The sequence below is a fragment of the Odocoileus virginianus genome, chromosome 18, assembly GCF_023699985.2.
Source record: "Odocoileus virginianus isolate 20LAN1187 ecotype Illinois chromosome 18, Ovbor_1.2, whole genome shotgun sequence".
NCBI classification, from domain to species: domain Eukaryota; kingdom Metazoa; phylum Chordata; class Mammalia; order Artiodactyla; family Cervidae; genus Odocoileus; species Odocoileus virginianus.
The window spans coordinates 535775-557313 of record NC_069691.1 but is presented as its reverse complement, the minus strand read 5'-3'; the positions used below and the strand labels follow the sequence as shown (position 1 = coordinate 557313).

Below are 21539 nucleotides of genomic sequence, written 5' to 3'. Positions count from 1 at the left end.
TGTGTTTTAGAAAGCATAGTTTTTAAGGTTAAAAAGTTACTTTTTAAAATTATGAATATCATAGAATTCAGAACTGAGGTCTTTCTAAATAGTAGAAGTGCATGGATAGCTGTCGAACCGAGTTGCTGACTCGTGATTCCCTTGCAGGTGATCTTTGCAGAGCTGTTTCAGCTTCCAGCACCGCCTCATATCGACGTGATGTACACGACACTTCTCATTGAACTGTGCAAACTTCAGCCTGGCTCTCTACCCCAAGTTGTATCCTTTCTTTTGTTTTTAAACGTACTCTATTTGGCCTGGTTTTACAAGATTATTAAATATTTCTGCTGGTGGGTTTAAATCACTTCATGAAAACAGTTTGGCATTTCTTTAAAAGTTAAAAATCACATTACCATACAATCAGCCACTCTTTGACTGTTTACCCAAGAGTATTAATGTTTATAACTTTATGTGTAACAACCCAAAGCTGGAAACTGTCCAAATATCCATCAATACATGAATGGATAAGCAAATTTTGTTACAGTTATACAATGGAATACTACTTAGGTTTAAAAAAAAAACAGATTTTCAATGCAGGCATCAACATGAGTGAATTGCAAAATATATGTTGAATAAAAGATGCCAAACAAATATGAATTCATAGTATATGATACCATTTACACAGAATCCTAGAAAATGCAAATAATGTAGTGATAGCAGACCAGTATTTGCTTGGGGGCATAAATGGGAAGAAGGGAGGATGGATTATAAGGAGAATGTGGCAATTTTGGAGGTGATGTAAATGTTTATTATCTTGATTTCACAGGTGTATACAGGTCAGGTGTATTGTATATCATTGATACCTCAAAGATCAGTTACTTGAAAAGAATTACTAGTCATTACATAGACTTCTAGGAAATGTTAATTGTTTTTTCTATCACAGATTTATTTTCAAAGAGAGTATAGTTTTCCTTATCCTGAAATTCACAGCTTGCACAGGCAACTGAAATGTTATATATGCGTTTGGACACAATGAATACTACATGTGTAGACAGGTATAGTATTGCCCCCCCCCCCCCACTTTTTTTTTTTTAATATTTGCCTGAGGTGGGTCTTAGCTGCTGCAGATGAGATCCAGTTCCCTGACCAGGAATCAAACCCACGTCCCCTACGTTGGGAGCATGGAGTCTTAGCCACTGGACTACCAGGGAAGTCCCTGCCTTATTTCTGTAGAGTGTTAGCAGCTTCTACTCCTGTACTTTATAAAAGTGTTTGATCAGAAAAATATTTGCCCTTTTAAGAATTTCCAAGTTGGTTTTTCTTTCTTGCCTCCTCCAAATAATCCTATATATAATTAAGCTCATACTTGTTGTAATATAGCATTTCACTTTCTAGTCTTAATTTTCAATATGAAATGATACCCATGCTGAAGTTTTCTTTAATTTCATTGTTATTTGTTTGGTGCTTTGGTATGGTTACACTTTCCCTCTGTAATTAGGTAGGTAAGCTTTTAAAATAGGCTTTATGCTAATTCATGTGTAGAAGCAGAGTCTAATTCTGTATATTATGTTTATATATTATGTATTTGTTTATAGATAGTGTCTGTTTCTAAAATAATTAGCTTCCCTAGAAGTACAACTTCAAGACTCAGTTTATACAAAAGAACATATTGGATTTTTATAGCTGTGTTAATTGACATGCCCACTGTTGTCTTTTGGGTGAGATCTTACTGCCTCTGTTAGCTAATATGCTCTCTTACTCTGTCACTTTCCCGAATTAGCTCAGAACAGGTAGTGAATATTTTCCATAATCCGTCATGTCCATTGTTCAAATACAATATTTGAAAACTATCAGAAAAGGCTATCCTGTGTGTTGACCTATTATCTTGAGTAGTTTTAATGATTGAAATTATAGGGACATAAGAGATACGCTTTAAGGTGTCTGCTGAGGTTTTTCCCAGTCTAATTAATAAACTGCCAGTTGCTCTGGGCATTCCAACTATGCCATTCATTCAGCAAGTATTTACTGGGCTCTTATAAATTTCACAGCATTATATAGTGTACTAAAGTGATCCCTATCTAGTTAGAGAGATCAGGGGTGTCTTTAAGAGAAAAAGAGGCTGTGATGGTATGTTTTGTTGTTCGTGGTAAAAAGGGCATGGTATGATAAAGACTGTGCTATGGGTCTTGCATTTATAAAATGTTTTTAATCTTTTTTTGCACCTCACGGAGTTTCATTGTCAGTTAAATGGAATAATACATCCCTCAGCAGTTACTGCGAGAATTAGATTATATAATATGAACACAGAAGGCTCTTGATATGAAGCAGGCACTTGAGTTGCACCTGTTACTCTCTTGAAAAGGACAGCGCTGTTAGGAGGAGTGAGGTGGGCACGCTGCTATTTGAATAGAAGCCGAGTTGCAGAATCTGCACAGATGGGTAGGTGGCAGGAGAGAGTGACAGCTGTCGGCAGGGCGAAAACAGGGTCTGATTTGTCTGCAGAATTATGCGAATTCCTATTGTAAACTGCAACCTTTCATCCTTTTCCATCCCCCCCCCACGTCTTTGTGTAGGTTTATTAATTGGTTTTCCCATCATCTAAGTAACTTCCAGTTCCGTTGGAGCTGGGAAGATTGGTAAGTACTGTTATGTATATCTTTCTCTACAGTTTACCATTTTAAAAAGTAATATTTAAAACTATAATATAAAAGCAATCTTCTTTGTGATCTGACTTAGTTTTTTATATCTATATGTATATAAATGAAATAATGCAAGTAGAAGAGAACTATTTGCAGCTTAATACAAGGTAGATAGAAATGCAGATTATGTGTAAGAACTTGTAAAACTGTATTTTGTCATTAGGTCAGATTGTCTTACTCAAGATCCAGAAAGTCCCAAACCAAAGTTCGTAAGAGAAGTTCTAGAAAAATGTATGAGGTAAGTTCTTTGTGTTTTCTCCTTAGCTTAGGTTGTCTCATTTCTGTGGGGGAGGTTTCCCTTCTCAAATGTATGTCCAGAATATCATTTTTAAAATCCAAGTACCTATCTTTCTTCCCTTTCAGATTTAGGCTGAAAAATTAGGGCAGCTGTGCCATCTGGATTCTATGTGAATTAAGTCAAAAAGTTTATTTTTGTCAAATATACTTTGAAATAATTTCAAATTTTAGGAAAGTTGCCAAAATAGAACTCTGTATCATGTTCATCTAGATCCCCTAGTTAACATTTTACTACATTTGTTCTAATGCCTGGTCCTTTTTCCCTCTCTGTATAATATCTACCCTTTATATTGGTCTTTTTCTGAACTTTTTGAAAACAAGTTGCAGATATGATGTCTGATCACCTTTAATAGTCAGCTGTATATTTCCCCCAAACAAACACTTCTCCGTGACCAGGATACAGCCCTCCAGATCAGGATGTGAGCTGATAACGGTAACACCACTTGTACAGTCCACAGATGCTGCTGAAATTTTGCCAACCATCCCAACAGTATTTTTTTCCTTTCTGGTCCAGAATTGTATCCAGGAGCATGTATAGCATTTAATTGTCATTTTCTTCTGATTCCTTCACCTTGAACTGCTGTTCTTCTTTCTCGTTCACATCACTGTCAGTTTTAAAGACTGCGGGCCTTTGCTGTGTTGCCTTGGTGCATCCTCATGAGTCAAGTCTCACACTGTCCACCACTAAAGATGTTAATCTTGATTAGATGGCCACGTCAGGCTTCTCAGCCTGAAACTCGCCTTTTTCCCCTTGGTGGTTGATTCGTGTTTTGTGGAAAGTACCCTGAGGTGGCACTCAGGTCTTAGAGCAGATCTCCACTGCAGCTTGTCCTTTCATTTGCCACCACTGTGATGATCCTCAGATGATGATTCCCGTTTTCCATTATTCTTTCTGCATTTATTAGTTGACTTTGTACTGTAAGAAAGAGCTTTCCTATTTTAGCTGTTTATTAGTTCCTGTGTCTGTGTATCAGCAGACTGTTCCATTCAGTGGACTGTAACTCAGCACTGTCGTTACTTACTCTGATGCTCAGAGTTGCCCCGATTTGTCCACTGCGAGTCCCTTGTGCCTGCTGTGTCCCTGTTTTTCCCTTCCTTTAATGTTCCCCCTCCATTCATTGAGCATTTCCTTATTTCTGGCACAGATGTTCCAGGCTCTTCTTATGTTTCCTTGCCCCTTTCCTGGAATCATCTATTCATTCAAAGAGGAGGAGCTTCTTTTATGGAGCATGGTATTTAAGTAGCAAGGTCTGGACATTTGATGTGTTTATTGCTATTGGGTGTAACTTGTTTTCTGCCCTCTAGATGGACAAGCATGGTGAATATATTTATGCACACATGTACCCATACATACACAAATCTGTTTTTATATCCACCTAGATGTGTGTGTCTTTCCAGTTCCAGCCCAACATATCATTTTTCTCCCTAGCCTTCCCCTTTGCCATGATTTCTAAATACCTTGGCAGACATTAAGAAACTTGTCTCCCATAGTCTTGATAAGTATTCATCTACTACAATATAACCAATCTCCCAACTGTACAAACTGTTTCCTCCACCCCATCCCACCCTGCCATCACCACCTCACATCCTTGGCCACCGGGCTTGTGGACCCACTGGTCCACATCTCCGTACAAAGCAGGAAGTTCTGAAGAAGACGTGGGTTCTGGTGCGCTGGCCCAGACGGGAGTTACAACGACGTGTCGCCCCTTTGCTTCCTGGTCGTCCGCTGAGTGCAGGGTGCCGATCTCCTAAATTGGCTATTACCAAAGAATGAGACTGGTGAATGGTGTTTTCTGAGGCTTTTGTTTATATTGTAGGTTGTCTTACCACCAGCGTATATTAGACTTTGTCCCTCCTACCTTCTCAGCTCTGTGTCCTGCAAACCCAACCTGCATTTACAAGTATGGAGATGAAAGCAGCAGTAAGTAATGAATCCTCTGTTTTTCAAAGGTACTAATGCAAGTATTAAGTCAGTTTTCTAAGGTGGAGAAAGTAAATTATTTCTCTTTTTGGGTTTATATTTTCTCTGTTTGAAAGGTGATTTGTCACCAGCCTCTGTTGTTTTCTTTGCCCTGTCATAATTCTAAACATTTACTGTGATTTACTTAGTTATTACTGTCTTGTAACTGTTTTTAATATTGTTTATAATGTTTTCTTCATGATATTTTAAGTGTTGTTAAGTATAGCAAGATGAATTTATAGCCAGAACGTACTAAAATGAAAGTATGTGTTTGTCATGGCAGTTTTGATTACATGAATTGATTTATCATCTGCTAACAGTACAGGTGTGGGAATATAGGTGCACATGGAGACACATGTTATACCTGCAGCGTGCCTCTAGTCTAGAAGTAAATTCTTAAACATACTTTTCTTACTTTTTGGTCACGTCATTTCTGAGATTTGCACTGTAAATCAAAGGGACTGTTTAATTTGATATGCCATATTGTGCTTCACACTTACTGGAGGGAAGGTTGTGCCCAGGTAAGCAGTGGTCGACAGGCAGGTGTGGAGTTACCAAGTTGGTCTTTCCACCTGGCACTGAACTCGGCTCCCCGGGAGCCTCCACTCCATGTTGTGTAGCACTTCTTTGCACCTTAAAACTCACTCCTCTTCCCTGCTTTCTCACACTGCACCGGTTTCTCCCCTGCACTTCAGACTACACCTGTTTTCCTTGAAACAAAACTCGGCTCCACTGCCGAGTATTCCGTTTCCTGTGTTACTGTGTCACTTCTTCCTTAAAACAACTGTTGAGAAATAGGTATGTTCTTAACAACAGTTTTACAATGAGGGAATAGCTTCAAAGAAGCTATTCTGGGCTAAAGCCCAGACTTAAATACTGGGCAGCCTTGAACACTGTGTTTTCTGCAAAAAGCAAAGCTTGATGGGGTACTTACAAGTGATACATTTTGATTTCTGCTTTGCACTGGCTCAGAGAACAATAAGATACAGTCTTTGATATCAAAGAGTTCAGACTTTTGTTGAACACTGAGCTTTCTTTTTTCCCCAGGGAATTAACTCAGCCTTCAGCCTAACGCTTAAGGCCCACCTAACTGGCGTTTCTACTTTATGATTTGTCACTTCTTCTCAAATGAACCTCTGCTCCAGCCAAGCCCACTTCCTTTGTTTTTTCCATGCTTCTCATTCTTGGTTTTACCTGTTTGTACCATTATCCCTTTCTGTTCTCTGATTCCTGTTCTCTCTCCAGGATCTAGCCCAGGCTCCACTCTTGTAAATATTTTCTTAACCTTTAGCAAGCCAGTTTTGTGTTACTCTCTGGCTACTTTTTATGTGAGTATCTTGGTTCCTTACCTAGAATGTAGACTTGTCGATGGTGGAGGATTTTTCTTCCCTCTCTCTCCCACTTTCAAGAATAGTACAGAGCACATGTGAATTGTTGGAACTGACTTTATTCATTCCAAGTGCTTAGTAACTCGTATTCTGTGTCAGAATTGCCTTCTTTGCTACCTCTTTGTCTACCTTACATTAAAAGTAGATTTCCCGTTGCTCTGGTGATGCCGAACAGTATGTATTAGCACAGACTGTATACAGTAAGGATCTGATATTAACCAACAGTAGACATGTGGAGTCACAGCACACGAGCATCTGGCTCATACAGATTCACGTATGTGGATTCAGCAAAAGAGAAAAGCAGAGTCTCTTAAATTGGCAGCCTTCACCTTGTTCAAACCCAAACTTAGTGTCCACTGTATCAGGGAAAAGGAGGCGCACTGACCGAAATGAAAGAGAAATGCACTCTCCGCCTCTCAGCTCGCAGAGGCCTAGGGATCGGAGACCATCAAAGGAGAATTGCAGCTGTTTCCCGAGGAAGACCCACGCCTGCCGCACGCTGAGTTTCAGTTAGCCCCGTGTTCTTAAGGAAGTGTTGAGGCAAGAAACCCATTGTGCCTTACTTCAGGTGAAAAGCCACTGGCATGCTGAATGAAACTTTCATGTGTGGTCATCTTTATACAGAATAAATATTGACCTTAGCATAGAGAGTACTCTATTTTAAAAGAAAGTCATCTCTTAAAAGTCTTCCAGTTATTTAACTCTCTGCATTCTGTGCTTAGACTCTCTTCCTGGACATTCGGTTGCCCTCTGTTTAGCTGTTGCCTTTAAAAGTAAAGCAACCAATGATGAAATCTTCAGCATTCTGAAAGACGTCCCTAATCCTAATCAGGATGATGATGATGGTAAGGGAATTAAATATTTGTTGAATGGAACTATGTATGGGTCAGGGCTTAAGTAAAAACATAATTCTCGTACAGTTTGTTTAGCCGAACAGCCTGTCAGTTATTCCCCAGAACACAGGTATTCACTTAACTGTGGATAAAAGTGAACACACTGTTCACTTAAACACTGCCTGCTTTCACTTTAGAGAGGTTCCTGCACAGGAAGACGTGGTGTATTATGAAGTTGGATGTTCTCTCCAAATTGCACTGTAAGCTTATCATCAACAAAAGAGAAGACAAAAAGCCATGAGAGGGACTTGCTTTCTCATCTATTAAAACATCTTGGAAACTACAATAACTTAAACAAAAAAAGACAAATTAATGAAACAGATAAAGAATCCTGGGAACATCGAAACATGTATATTATCTAGGGTGAAACAGATCACCAGCCCAGGTTGGATGCATGAGACAAGTGCTTGGGCCTGGTGCACTGGGAAGACCCAGAGGGATCTGGTAGAGAAGGAGGTGGGAGGGGGGATCGGGATGGGGAATACATGTAGATCCATGGCTAATTCATTTCAATGTATGACAAAACCCACTACAATATTGTAAAGTAATTAGCCTCCAACTAATAAAAATAAATGGAAAAAAAAAAATAAAAGAATCCTGGGACAACGGGGTAACCGTTTAGGAGGAGAATTTTGTTAGGTCTGTACACAGAGAAAAATGGCTTAAAATATTAATGGTGTTTAGATTATTACTGAGATTTTGTTTAGATTTTTCTAAGAAGTTTGTATTATGATGTTAGAATATATTTAGAAAGTATAATTCAGAATGTTAAATATAAACATTGTCAGACATCTTAGGACATGGACCTAAAGTGTAAAGGGTTTAACTGTATTTTTTTCTTTTACTGTATTATCTTGCCACCATGTAGAGAGATAAGAACAAAGAAATCTATGTGGTATTTGTAAAAAGAAATGGATCATATAGAATAATTTGGGAAACAATCCCAAAAAACTTCAGAATTAAGGTCATGCTTAGTTTTATATTTTGAGGACACGCGATTAATCAGTGACGGTCTTTCATTGTCTGTGAGTGCGCTGAGACATTGCTTGAACGTGGGACTTAGTATTTGGATATGACTGTGCCATCTGCTTAGCAGTACAGGTTAGGGACCAGAGAACTGCTGTACTTAATCTTCCGAACTCTCTCTGCTGTTGTTCAGATGAAGGATTCAGCTTTAACCCACTGAAAATAGAGGTCTTTGTACAGACCCTGCTACACCTGGCAGCCAAGTCGTTCAGCCACTCCTTCAGCGCTCTTGCAAAGTAAGTGCAACCAGAGCACACATGCTCTCGTGAGGGTTTCAAGCCTTGCTGCACGAATACCAGTGGTGTGGTTTTTACCTTAAGATGATTGAATAGAGAGATCTTAATACTATCATATAATTTGATACAATGGGTTCTGGTTTGTGGTAGCTACCATCCCAGTCCTATGGCTCCTGTCTGTGGTTTGCATGTATATATAAAGTGTACATTTTTTCACATAAACCTTTAGAGAAACAAAAACCTGGGTCCATAGGACAGTCAAAAAGTTCCCACCTTGTCCAAGGATCTTCCTAAAAAGAGGGTGAGCAGAATTGAGAGCCAGCTGCATTTTTGGGAGCCACCCAAAGGTTGGCATCTAAAGACAGAACTTTTTAACTCATCATACAGTCTAAATGAAGAACGAACATATATTTTTCCCAATCAGGCAGAGAAACTAGACTCCTCACCCCATCTCAACTTCCAAGTCTCTCTATGAGACCTGCAGGCAGAATACTACATTTGTGTTAGGAGACTATTCCTTAGCCCTCATCTATCCTTAAAGACACAGTAAACTAGAGTCCTTGGCTAACGATAGTATTTTGTAATTCTCCTAAGATTTTGAGACAAATGCCATACAAATTGAATTCCTAATCATACCTTTTATATTCCTTAATGATTAATGATGTTTGGTTATTTTGTATTTGTATACTGCACTAGAAATTGAGTAACGTTGTAAAGCTTTGAAAATGTTCAGATGCTCAATAAGTTTATATGTGCTATTTCTGCCCCCACCCCCGCCAACCATGAAAAGGTTTCATGAAGTCTTCAAAACCCTAGCTGAAAGTGATGAAGGAAAACTACATGTTCTAAGAGTCATGTTTGAGGTCTGGCGGAACCATCCACAGGTAAAAACTAATTAGACATGCTGAGATGCTGATTGTATAGGTATAAAAAGAAGGCACTTGATATCATTGTTTTAGTTTGTAGAACATGAAATTTGACTGTGTCCTTCGAACAGTTTTTAAATCTATAATTTTAGTGCTGTGGAAGTAGGGATGTTTGAGTCATTCTCTAAAGAGCAAGTGTTATGATTTGGTTTGATATTATAATATCTCAACACATTTTAAGTAAGAATGCTTATTTCTTGGAAGGTTCTCCAATTGGGTAGGAAATAGTTCTTTAATCTATCCAGTTTCTATTTTTAAACAGGCCCCAGATTTCTCAAATCTCAATATACTATTTTAATATCATGTGTTATAAAGAGGCATTAAAATAAATTTTGGAGTATATTTAAGACATTTTTCATGATAAAACTTTAGGATTAACTTTGGCACATTATTAACCAGGATATTTTTGCACTAATGCACGCTTATGGCCAGCAGTTTATTATATAAATGAATACTGAAACATCTGCAGTCAATAACTTCCAGGTAACAAAAGATGTATTACTAAGTCTCTGGTCAGTATGTTTTAAGTATTAACATTCAGAGTTTCTTTTTGCTCAGTCTTTATTTGTGTTACTGTGTTCTTACAAAAAGCACCAGAGCCAAGCAGAGGGGAAAACACATCTTGAGACCTAACGGTCAAACTGTTCAGCTCCACAGCTGCAGAGTGCTCACACCCGTCCTATTTCAACTTCTCGGCAGTGGGATTGTTGTGGCCTACGTGTAACTGTGACTTCCCTGATAACTTCTTCCCTCTGACTACAGATGATTGCTGTTCTGGTAGATAAGATGATTCGCACGCAGATTGTCGACTGTGCTGCAGTAGCAAATTGGATCTTCTCTTCAGAATTGTCTCGTGACTTTACTAGGTAAGATGGATTATTTTACAAAGTTCTCATTCTCTAAGAATTCTTATACATGAGCTCCAAATTCGGGTCCAGACCAGGTTGTACTAGTATCACAGTGGTCCAGTCTGGACTCGGCAGAGATTCTCGCACAATGGAAATACACACAACCAGTCTGGTTGCAGTGTCTCTTAGGGACACACACATAAGGTGAATTAGGACTTAAAAGTAGAAATGCTTATTACAAAGGATCCAAACTGTTGTGCGGAGAGATCGGGCTGTATGTCAGGGTCTCAACTAGACAATGGGACGTGGCAGGAGTTCACAGTAGGAACTGGCAGAAATCAGTCCATTGTAGATTAAGTGCACGTTACGGAGGGATTGAGGAAAGCCTGGTGGGCACCTGAATGCCACTGGGGGGAGGAGGTCTCACCTTAGTCATAAAAATCCTGGATGTAATACACAGAAAACTCTCTCTCGGCTCATTCCCCCTAAGGGCAAGAGACTTTTCAGTTTGGTTCTTATCCATGAAGCAGAGTCCACAGGCTTTATACCTGACCAGGACTAGGACAACAGGAGTTAATACAAAATAGGAAACAAAGGAACCCATTACTTGCAAAGACATAAATATCCATCACAGCCTTTATCCTCTTCACTGTGTTTGTTATGGGCTTAGGACGCTAAGCTGAACCTTTAGGGTGAAGGAGTGTGGTCTAAGATTATCACACCAGCCAAGCTGGCACTCAGGAATGAGGGCAACAGAAGGACATCGTCAGCTGTGCAGCGTCTCAGAAAACTGCCCGCTCGAGTCTGTCAGCCGCCAACCCGTAGCGCCTTAGGTCTGCGGCTCTCCCCCTGCAGGGCCTTGCTGACCAGCTGACCGAGGCAGCGCTCGGGTAGTCTGCTGCTGCACCTGGGCTGCTACGCTCTAGACCTTGCTTCATTACATCCCACTGAAACTGTCACCATCCAGGTTAAAACTGGTAGAAGGAAGTACTCTCCTGTGCTGTATATCCTGGGGTTAGGAGACATAATGTTATAGACATAAAAAGGAGTTAAGAAGCTACTTAAACACACGCATTATTTACACAACAAACATTTAAAGCTCCTACAGGTGATCCTGGTACTTGAGTAGTTTGACATAAGTATCTCATTCCTAAAGGCCCAGCAGTTGATAGCTATTACCAACTAATGAGGTTCTTACATGTTCCAAGAGAATTGCCTGAGTTTGTGCTAGTATAAAGCATGTCAGTGATCCTCAGACTAGGTTTCCATTTCAAAAAAACCACAATACATAGTGTTTACATTCAAGAGACAGAAAAATGTATTTTTGTTTCTAGGGTGTTTTTTCTGGTTTGCCATTTCATTGACTATGTACACATACGTTCTGTGTGTATCTAGTAGGGGATGGAAATAAATAAATGACAAGGACCCCAGTATTGCCTTCAGGAAGCTCATCTGAATCTAATGGGTAGAGCTAGATTGTGTGCATGATTGATAGTACAAGAAAAATTATGTTGCTGGAGAAATATACCTTATTCTGCCTAAAGAATAGAAGACTATATCAGAACTTAATAAGTATGTGTAGATTACAAAAGTTGAGAGGTCTTATTTTCTTTAAGTATAGTTTAACATACAGTAACCAAATGCCTTATTACTTTAAGACTGTTCGTTTGGGAAATCTTGCACTCCACAATTCGTAAGATGAACAAACACGTTCTCAAGATCCAGAAAGAGCTAGAAGAGGCTAAGGAAAAACTCGCAAGGCAACACAAGCGGGTGAGTCTTGTGTCGGCTGCAAATTGTCAAAATAATACAAGAAATCACTGAGAATATTTATTACCTTGATGGGAGCTTTTTTTTTTTGAGACCAAATCATGCAGAGCTGTTTGTAGAAATGGAGGAAGGGGAAGGACTGGTGTCTGCTGTTCCCTGTTGTTTTCCTGCATGGTGAGCCTGTTTAGCAAGCCACAAAGCTTACTTTTTCCAGTTTACCATCCTGTTGCCTTCCCGAAGAAGGAAGGAGGACACTTGTGTTTCTATAAAAGTTTCTGATGCAAGAGGGAAAGAGAGAGAAGACTGTTGGTGTTCACCCCTTCCCTGGCACGGGGGTGGGGGGAGGGAACAGGGCAAGAGGAGACAGCCTTTTCTGGACCCATAACATACTCCTCGTATTATTAACATGTTTAGTATTGTAGCCATCTGGGGCAGAAGCAGTGAGCTGGATGTATCCTGAGATTTAACAGACAGTACTGGTGTTCTTCATGACAGTTTTCCAGTGTGAGGCACATGTACCAGAGAAAGGTAAAAGCAAGTTTAATGGCTTACGGAAACCCAGAGCAGTTTCAAGTGCCAGTCACTATGCAGGCACACACACACACACGAGTGACGGTATGCAAACACAAGCCGCAGACACTGTAAGGTAAACGGCATCATCCCCATTTTATACGTGTACCTGCTCCAGAGACCTGACTTCACAGCACCCTGTTCTCTAGATATGTGGTGACCATGATAACCACTAGCCACATGTCACTTTAATAAAATTTGAGTACAATGTAAAATTTAGTTCCTTAGTCACACTAACCACATTTTAAGTGCTCAGTAGTCATGTGTGGCTATTGTGAGGGCAGTGCAGATTTATGTTAACCAAAGTTTTGTGATGAGAGGTTCCCAAGACCCTAGCCCTATATTTACAGTTCAGCATTCACAAACTCAGGGTTCACAGCAATTTGATAAAACCACCATCGTGAATAACAAGAATCAACTGTACATTTTCCAAAGCTGTTTTCATTTTGAACGAAGACTGTGACATACATTTCCTCCTTGAGTGGACTGTCCTGTAAAAGGCATAACTCCTTCTGCTATATAGGAAACCCAGTGCCATCACCCAAAACAAGTGCCACTGAATCTCCCTGGCCTGGGTAAGCACTCACAGGACTTTGGGTGTTTGCCTGTATGTTTGGTTCTGCTCTTGTAGAATACAAGTCTTCAGATAGTATTTGACCAGACACAGTAAAATCCTCAGCTCTGCTTGTTGGGGTTTAATACACTGGAATTCTAAATGGTGGTTTCCTTTTGTTCCTCTGCATTCTGCAGCGAAGTGATGATGATGACAGAAGCAGTGACAGGAAAGATGGGGCTCTTGAAGAACAAATAGAAAGACTGCAGGAAAAAGTGGAATCTGCTCAGAGTGAACAGAAGAATCTCTTCCTAGTCATATTTCAGGTATTGTGACTTGGGACATTGATAGGTTCAAAAAAACCAGTATATTTCTTTAGTTTTAAGAATTTTTTAATCGTTAGAAGTAATACATGCTTATTTTTAAGGTCTTAAATGTATAAAAATTTACACAGGAAATAAAAGTTCACTAACTGGAGGTCATTCTGTTGTTAATTAGCATGTATATTTCTTCTTGCTTAAAAAATGGCAGATGCTATTATTAAGTACTTGTAGATCTGTTTAGATGATTGCTTTCCTTCCTGAAGAGTTTTGTGTATACATTCCTGTTAACATTTCTGATTATGTCCTTAAAACAGATTCTAAGAAAAATTACTAGCGTAAGTAATCTAAATATTAGATTACTTTTGTATTGCCAAAAATGATGTGCTACTCATTTCATCAGGCTCCCCAGGTGTCTCAGTGGTAAAGAAGTCTTCCTGCCAAGGCAGGAGACGTGGGTTTGACCCCCTGGAGAAGAAAAGGGCGGCCCACTCCAATATTCTCGCCCAGGAAATCCCGTTGACGGAGGAGCCTGGCGGGCTACAGTCCATGGGGTTGCAAAAAGTGAAAAACAACTCATGTTATCACTGGTCTGCCTTTCTACACCTCAGTATTTATTGAATCATGAAAGTTAGGGATACACACCACAAAGATAGGGTGAAACAAGCAATACCTTTGAGGTCTCTTTGTCAAAAATGTGATTGTTTCTGAAGAGTTTTTACTAACACCTCTGGAACTTTGTACCCTATTTCCAGCGTTTTATCATGATCCTGACCGAGCACTTAGTACGCTGTGAAACTGATGGGACCAGTGTGTTAACACCGTGGTATAAGAACTGTATAGAGCGGCTCCAGCAGATCTTCCTACAGGTTTGTGGAAAAGTTTGATTAGGATAATAAACATCACTATTCTCAGCCATGGGCATTCTCTCCTAGTTCAGTTAGAATGCAGCCTGTAAGTACCAGAGCTTCAGAATGACATGGCTTCGGCAGCGGTTGCCCAGTCGGGAAAGAATCTGCCTGAGAAATCCCACGGACAGGGGGGCCTGCTGGGCTGCAGCCCGCGGGGTCGGGGAGAGCCGGGCACGACCCAGTGCCTAAGCACAGCGCGTCCTCGGCCGCAGGGGCTCTCCGTTTTACTCACTTATCATCTTTTTTTCTCCGTTTTAAAAAGCACCGACTCTGTCAGGTTATCTAGTACCTTCAGTTACTGTCCATTTGTTCCTACTGCTGCTCGTCAGGATATTCAGGCTTAAAACTGGCTCTGTGTCACTCAGACTCCTAATTGTCATTCTCTTTGTTGGAGAGCCTAGCTGTAACACAAAATAGAAAAATGCTAAGGGAAGCGTAGTAAGATTTTAAGAACCTCTATGAATCCAAAGTTCAAATGATAACTGTGCTTCTGGAGGCGCCATTAATAACATAAGTTCCCTGAGGTTCTTACAGAAAGCAGACTGCAACACGTCCTCTCCTGGAGTTAAGTTAAAGATTTAGAGTAGAGTGGTGTCTCCAGACACCAACACCCCAGGCAAGTCCTTGCCTGTCTGTTCTAGACGGGAGTCATTGAAGCGGAGGGCTTAAAGGGGAAAAAGGTTCCTTAAAAAATCTAGAGTAAGGCTTTGGTTGAAGGCTTACTTATTGTCAACAGCCTGATCCTATAGGAATCTGACTATATTAAAGTTTATATATGCACAGGTAGAAGAAACTTTTTCTGACAATTTTTTCCAGTTAGGCTCAATAAGTCACTGATTTTCAGTAAGACGGATGACCTCTATTTTAAAAGATAAAAAACAGGTTTGGGTTTCTCGTTTTGTGGAATACTTAACAGATCACTGGCTAATTCTGAAATATAAATAGGTTAAATATTTTTTTCTTAACACATGTCTCTGCTTAATGCCCTAACCAAAACAGGGAGTGATTTCCAAATCTCCTTCTTCATAGTTCGTTCTTTGTCTGGGCAGCTTTTAAAAAGTCACACTTTAGGGGCAGGGCTTCCCTGGTGGCTCAGAGGTTAGAGCGTCTGCCTGCCGTGCGGGAGACCCGGGTTCGATCCCTGGGTTGGGAAGATCCCCTGGAGAAGGAAATGGAAACCCACTCCAGTATTCTTGCCTGGAAAATTCCATGGACTGAGGAGCCTGGCAGGCTACAGTCCGTGCGGTCACAAGGAGTCGGACGCGACTGAGCGACTTCACTTTCACTTTCAATTAGAGAAAAGCACCAGCTGAACTCATCCAGCAGAGTAGCAGGTGCTGCTGCCACGGCCTTGGATTATCAACTGCATAGAAACAGACCAGAACTGACTGGATCTTTTCATTATTGAACGTCATTTTTTTCTTTTTCCCTACATTTTCTCAGTATTCGGGCTTTCCAGGGTTATTATTCCTAGCAGCCAAACCGCTTTTTCCTCTGCTCTTTCCCATCACGCCACACTGCGGGTGGGCTTCAGGGGGGCGTTCTGTGAGATTGCTTACGCGCCCCTTTTCTGTGTCCGCAGCATCACCACACAATCCAGCAGTACATGGTGACCCTGGAGAACCTGCTCTTCACTGCCGAGCTGGACCCTCACATCCTGGCGGTGTTCCGGCAGTTCTGTGCCCTGCAGGCCTAGGGCCATTTCCCCCTTCCTGTCAAGATTTCTTTAAAAGATCTCAAAATAATCTGTCTTATTTTTGATTGTTTGACTGCTTGCTTTGTTGTAGCATCCTGTCACTTTCTAAAAGAAAGAGAGAGAGGAGGACAGTGAAGAAATATGGTATTGATTACCCTTAACTGCCCCTAAAAAGCAGATATTCCCTAATGACAATAATGTGATAATGACCATAGGATGTATTATATATGTGACAAATACAGCTTTTCTGATATTTTTTTCTCCTTAAGGCACAAAGATAACTAATTTGAGGTATGTGAAACACTAGAGGGTCAAGCTTATTTACCAAGTAGTATATAGAACTGATGAATTTATTATCAAGTAGCATAGCTTTTCACAGCTCATGGGTAACCTAACATGGCTGAAATAAAAACTAAAAATGTTTTTTAAACTTTGGTATTTCATGATTTATCATCTCAGTCTACTTTAGTGATTTCTTTATAAAATAACTCCATCTGAAATTTTCTCTTCAAAATACTTTTAATTACTGTAATATTTTTAAGATACTATTAAAAACTTACTAGAGTAGCAAACTCCTAAATCTGAACACAAATCACCTGGGGCTGTCTAAAAAGTTATTTTTTAAATTAATATTAAACCACAGCCTTTCAAACACAGACATATCTGGTAGTTCTTAAGGCTCCCAGGTAATTGCAATATGCAGACAAGTTTTGGAATTATCATCTTAGAAGATCTGGTCATCTCAAATCTGAGACAGATCTGTTCAAGCTCATATAGTGCATTTCTAAGTAGCTAGACTGACTAATGCCTAGGGTTAGATGTAGGTTTGGATTTTATTTCTGTGGAATCTGGTCCAAGTAACTACTAATTCCTAAACCTGTTTCCTATATGGTGTTGAGGCTTAACTAAGATAAGAAAAGTACATCATAAAATAACAAGGGGTTATCTGACATTCCAAATTTCTAGCATTTTTAGTTTTTTTCTCATTGAACCTTTGGAAAAACTTAGCAATAATCCCACAACTGAAGTAGCTTTGTTCGTTTGTACAATATAATGTTTTTTTTAAACTTAGCACATCATAAGTTTACGGTGCATAATACATGGGGTCTCTCTGGTTTGCCATATACTTGGTGGCTACAGAACATAGCCTACTCAGTAGACGGAGATTCCTAGGATTGTAAAACACCACACCATTTAAGACAAATAATCACAAGATTAAAGTTGCATGGCAAGTTACTGGCAGGGAACTAAAAGCCAAGTGCTTAGCTAAATGTTCTTTTGTTTATACTGTTCCTCCTTCCCACAAACTATGTAATTAGTTAGAAATGGCTCCTGTCCTCAAGAAGCTAAAGGATAACATTCAAGGCTTTGGTAACTTTGACCCTGAAGCTGCTTTGTAATCCTTGCAGAATGTATCGCAAAGTCTGGCTACTTAGACTTTACCTGATCCACCTCCTTTCTCTTAGACCCTCTTCACGTGTAACGGTTGCTTCTAACAACTGCTCACTGATGTGACCCTGCTCCGATCCAGTCTGGCAAACTAGGTGTATGGAAAAACCAAACCAGAGATTGAATTCTGAAGAAACACATTCAACAGTTGCTCTCTCCACAAATAAAGCTCACAGAAACAAAAGAATGGCATGTCACACTGTACATCATACCTTACAATAAATCAATATTCTGTTAAACTGAACTGATGCCATTTAACATGCTTTTTTGTCCAAGTAAACATAATTTTTGTTTTCTTTGACTCTGAATCTCACAGGAATTACTCAGAAAGCAGTTCAAATGAAGATAAAGTTTGCTTGCTTTTCCTGGAAAGTACTCAGCAGTGATTTCTGTAACTTACTAATAATCTACAGTTATATCTGAAAATGAAAGAGGAGGACAGAACTTGGCAAGCTGAGCAGAGCGTATGTGGCTGTCAGTGATACCTCGACACCAGGACTGTCTGACACTGAAGGTGAAGAGGGGCTGACTAGAAGCCCACCTCAGCCAGGCAAGCCTAGCTGTACTGGCCTCGGTAATACACGCTCATTAACATGTGTCATTTGCCATAGATTTGCCATATTTAATCATGACAGTCTTTAGATTATTGTGCCTATACGACAGATAAAAACAGGCCCTCTGAGCAACTCACCCAAGGTCCACAGCTAGTAAATGGAATCTGAAACTATGTCCATGTGTGGTTCAAGGGTTCCTTCTCTCTCAATGCAGTAATGCTGTTGTCAGCAGCCTGAACCCCTAGTTACTTGCTGGAAGCTTTTGGTTTTGTCCAAAGAAGGTCTTGCTGCCCATTCAGAATCGATTTTTACTGAGCTGTAATATTCAGCATAGCACATGAAAGAAAATCAACATTCGAAAAACACAGTCAGCATTTCTGTACTGAGCACTTATACAGAGAATTAGTCATTACAGTCTCAAGTCTTTGGCTTCGACTCGTTTTGACTTTTGCTCTTCTTCAAGCAGAATCTCCAAGAGCTGATCTGAAGAAAAACATGAAGATGTATAAAAACTTCCTATTAGTAGCAGTAAGATAAAAAGTCCTGTCAAAGAACAACGTAAAATGATCTATCTTGAATTTGTATTTAAAAAAAAAAAAAAGAATGCATACACCCTGTTAATCAAGCACTTGGGATCAATTGCTCTTACCAGGTAACTACCTTGTAATCCTTTTGACAAGATAGGGTAATATTTGACTATTTAAACATGATCCAAATGTCTGGGGTGACGTCAGGTTGTAGGTTACGATTCCTTTAGAAGTGCTACATAAGCACAGAAGCAAGCTGTCTTCCCTCCCAGGATTACATGAGAATACCTGGAAGGCACTTTGCATAGTGTCTGCACGACACATGGAAAATGGTCAGTAAATGTTAACAACTTATCATTACCTTTGATCAACAAACAGTATAGCTGTTTTTCTATTCTACTCACATTTGAAAAGGGATATCCAGACACTGATAGATTATCATAAACCCTAAGGATATAGAAAACTCGCCCCAGCAAAGCTCCCCCACACCCTGACACCCTGACTTAGAGACAGACATGGTCTAGAAGACCTGGCCCAGGGTCTGGGGTGCAGTGGTCTCCCACCATCCCTGCTGGTTCCTGGGATCTGAACCCAGTTCGGCCAGCTTTTGCCTTTACTGCTAAAAACGCCCTCCTACCTCAGTCGAGGGTTTGCCTTGGTCACTTATTTCTCAGCTTTAGCTCTAAGCTAACACTTTTGAACCCATTTTACTGCTCAGCTCCCACCCTTATTACAGTAAAACTGGTCACACGCTCAGTGTTTTGCCCACCAGACCTGCTGGACCTTAACTGAAACTTGCTGTTAAGCCAAAACGTACATAATTATTGAAGCATTATTTATACAAGTGGTTCATTCATTTATGAAGACTTTACATTTTGGTGAGTTTTGAACAGGACCAATCTAAATTTCCATGCTGTAGAACAGATCACTTAACTAAAAATCACATCTTCTCATATGTCAGTTCATGGCCACACACAGTACAAGTCTTCCGGTACATGTCATCCTCTAGGCTCTCTTCAGCCCCATACTCATGTTGATGAGCAACTGTTTCCTTTTTCCATACACTGCTTCTTACCGCTCGCCGTAACTCTAAGGAAAAAAATAAAAGCCAACTGTTCAGTGGTGCTATTGAGCTGAATTAAAAATCCATTGCTTTTCAGCTGTGTTTAACCAAATATGGTTTATGCCTTAATTTTATAACAAGTCAAAACTAATGACACAGATTTGGCAGGCCTACTTTCTTGCCTGTGGAATCTTTTTGAAAGATTGAAACAGGAGGTTCAGAAATGGGGTATGTGGGTTAGAAGAACAGCAAGAAACTAGACTCAGAAGGCATGCAGAGAGCAGTTTAAGCAGCTGACTGTGGGAGGCAGGATGCCAAGAATGCGAGGGGAACCGACTGGGTGACTGAGGACAAGGACTTAAGTTCCTCACAATCAGGAGCTGCTTCTCTAAGAGGCAAGTCACACTGCAAGAAAACGAGAAAGCCAAGAACCCCGCCACTCCGCTGATGTTCACCTTAGAAAAGCTGCTCCTGCAACCGACCTTATGTCTACTGACTTCTTTATTTTATAGAATGACAGCAGTATTTTAGGAGACAAGTTGCTAGGAATTGTTACAAAGTACAACAAATAAAAGAATCACTGGCTATTAAGAGCTGGAAAGAACTACAGAGTTATTTTACTTCATTTTATTTTGCAGGTAGGAAAAGTGAACAAAGATATGAATAGCAGGGGAACCCAGGTCATGTATTCCAACGTTGAGAACTTTTCCTACTTCATCATACAAAACAGCATTTTCACAAAGAAAAGAATCGTGTTGGATGCTCTGAAAAGCACCCAGGACAAGCTAAAGTTCACACTGCATGTTACCTGAAGAAACCAAATACTTTGTGTTAATTAGAAACTAAGTTAATAACACCTCAGTTTCTAGTTTAATGAATAAAAGGCAAATTTTCTCTACTCTGACCAATGATCCAGCATTGTCTTTGATGGCCCTACCTAAGGGAGAGTATGATCATTACCTTCTATGATCTCAACCTTAAAAACCAAAGTGCACCAAGTAATCACATATTTTCTTTCATCCATTTTACTATAGCATCAAAATACTTGAGTCTTTATGTTTAGCCTTTACTATATCATATGGATAAGCAAACAAACAAGGCTATGTATCAGGCACTGTCGTAAGTACTTTATATAAACACATTCAGTCCTCACAACACTTTGTAGCAAGTACAGCTATCATCCCAGTTTCACAGATGAGGACCCTAGCGCACAGAGGGGCAACGTAAGCTGTGCCCGAGGTCAGGCAGGCGGGGGCACAGTCCGGCTCAGTCCGTGTTCTTAGCCACCAGGCTGGGCTGCCTTCCCGTACGTCCACTAGGAAAAGCGCTCTATCTCAGGCTACTTTCAGGCTTCAGTGTACACACTTCTAGATAGTTTGTATCTATCATGTTCTTCTAAACTCGAATCTTTGTTCCTATATCCTCCCATATTCTGAAGAACCTTATTTTAAAGTGGGATATTTTTAAAATAAAAAACGGTATGCTAACCAGAACTGCACAGATACCTCATGGTTTCAGATAATGACAAGAAGACGTTTCTGTTCAAGTTCCAGTACCTACTTTTCAACTTTGTTCTGATGTAAAGTATTCTGGCCACTTCTCCTTTACCACCCAATGAAGACAATCTCTCAGAATGTGACTGCATGCCGAACACTAAGCTAACCTCTGCCCCATCTGAGCATTCTGTGAACTTGAGAGATAAGAAAATTGTTTTCTTAACACTAAAAGAATACTTAACAAAAATATACCTTACTATCCATAATTGTCACAACTGAACATAATGTTTTATTCTGACTTCATGGCTTTTCTTCCCCATTCTTCAGCTAACCTATCAAGGTCTATAATGACAAGAACAAAGCCTGTCTTTAGGACAT

The 21539-nt window shown here is 40.0% G+C and overlaps 2 protein-coding genes and 1 non-coding gene across 11 annotated transcripts in view; 2 read left to right on the top strand and 1 right to left on the bottom strand.

Annotated features, from left to right (window-relative positions):
* NCBP1 (nuclear cap binding protein subunit 1) overlaps nt 1-17765 on the top strand; it is a 37572-nt gene extending 19807 nt beyond the window's left edge. For all 3 annotated transcript variants that reach the window (XM_020890990.2, XM_070480213.1, XM_070480214.1), the window contains 13 exons: nt 148-258; nt 970-1034; nt 2553-2615; nt 2842-2916; nt 4793-4896; nt 7046-7168; nt 8376-8478; nt 9269-9362; nt 10167-10270; nt 11911-12025; nt 13343-13471; nt 14221-14334; nt 15959-17765. In XM_020890990.2, coding sequence (XP_020746649.1) covers nt 148-258; nt 970-1034; nt 2553-2615; nt 2842-2916; nt 4793-4896; nt 7046-7168; nt 8376-8478; nt 9269-9362; nt 10167-10270; nt 11911-12025; nt 13343-13471; nt 14221-14334; nt 15959-16072 — 1314 coding nt within the window. In that variant the 3' untranslated portion in view covers nt 16073-17765. The remainder of the gene's footprint in view (nt 1-147; nt 259-969; nt 1035-2552; nt 2616-2841; nt 2917-4792; nt 4897-7045; nt 7169-8375; nt 8479-9268; nt 9363-10166; nt 10271-11910; nt 12026-13342; nt 13472-14220; nt 14335-15958) is intronic.
* Nucleotides 15458-15529, top strand: TRNAG-GCC (transfer RNA glycine (anticodon GCC)). The gene has a single exon. It is a non-coding gene; the product is annotated as a tRNA-Gly (tRNA).
* A 357-nt stretch (nt 17766-18122) lies between the features above and the next one.
* XPA (XPA, DNA damage recognition and repair factor) overlaps nt 18123-21539 on the bottom strand; it is a 28313-nt gene continuing 24896 nt past the window's right edge. The window contains exons 6-8 of one of the 7 annotated variants that reach the window (XR_011492723.1): nt 18725-19691; nt 18489-18558; nt 18123-18391 (exon numbers count right to left, since the gene is read on the bottom strand). Coding sequence is in view for 3 of the 7 variants with exons in the window: in XM_070480222.1 (XP_070336323.1) it covers nt 19543-19691 (149 nt within the window). In the remaining 4 variants the exon portion in view is untranslated. Of the gene's footprint in view, nt 19692-21539 lie in introns of all 7 variants that reach the window. The other 6 variants (XR_011492722.1, XR_011492721.1, XM_070480222.1 and 3 more) reach the window with 6 other exon arrangements.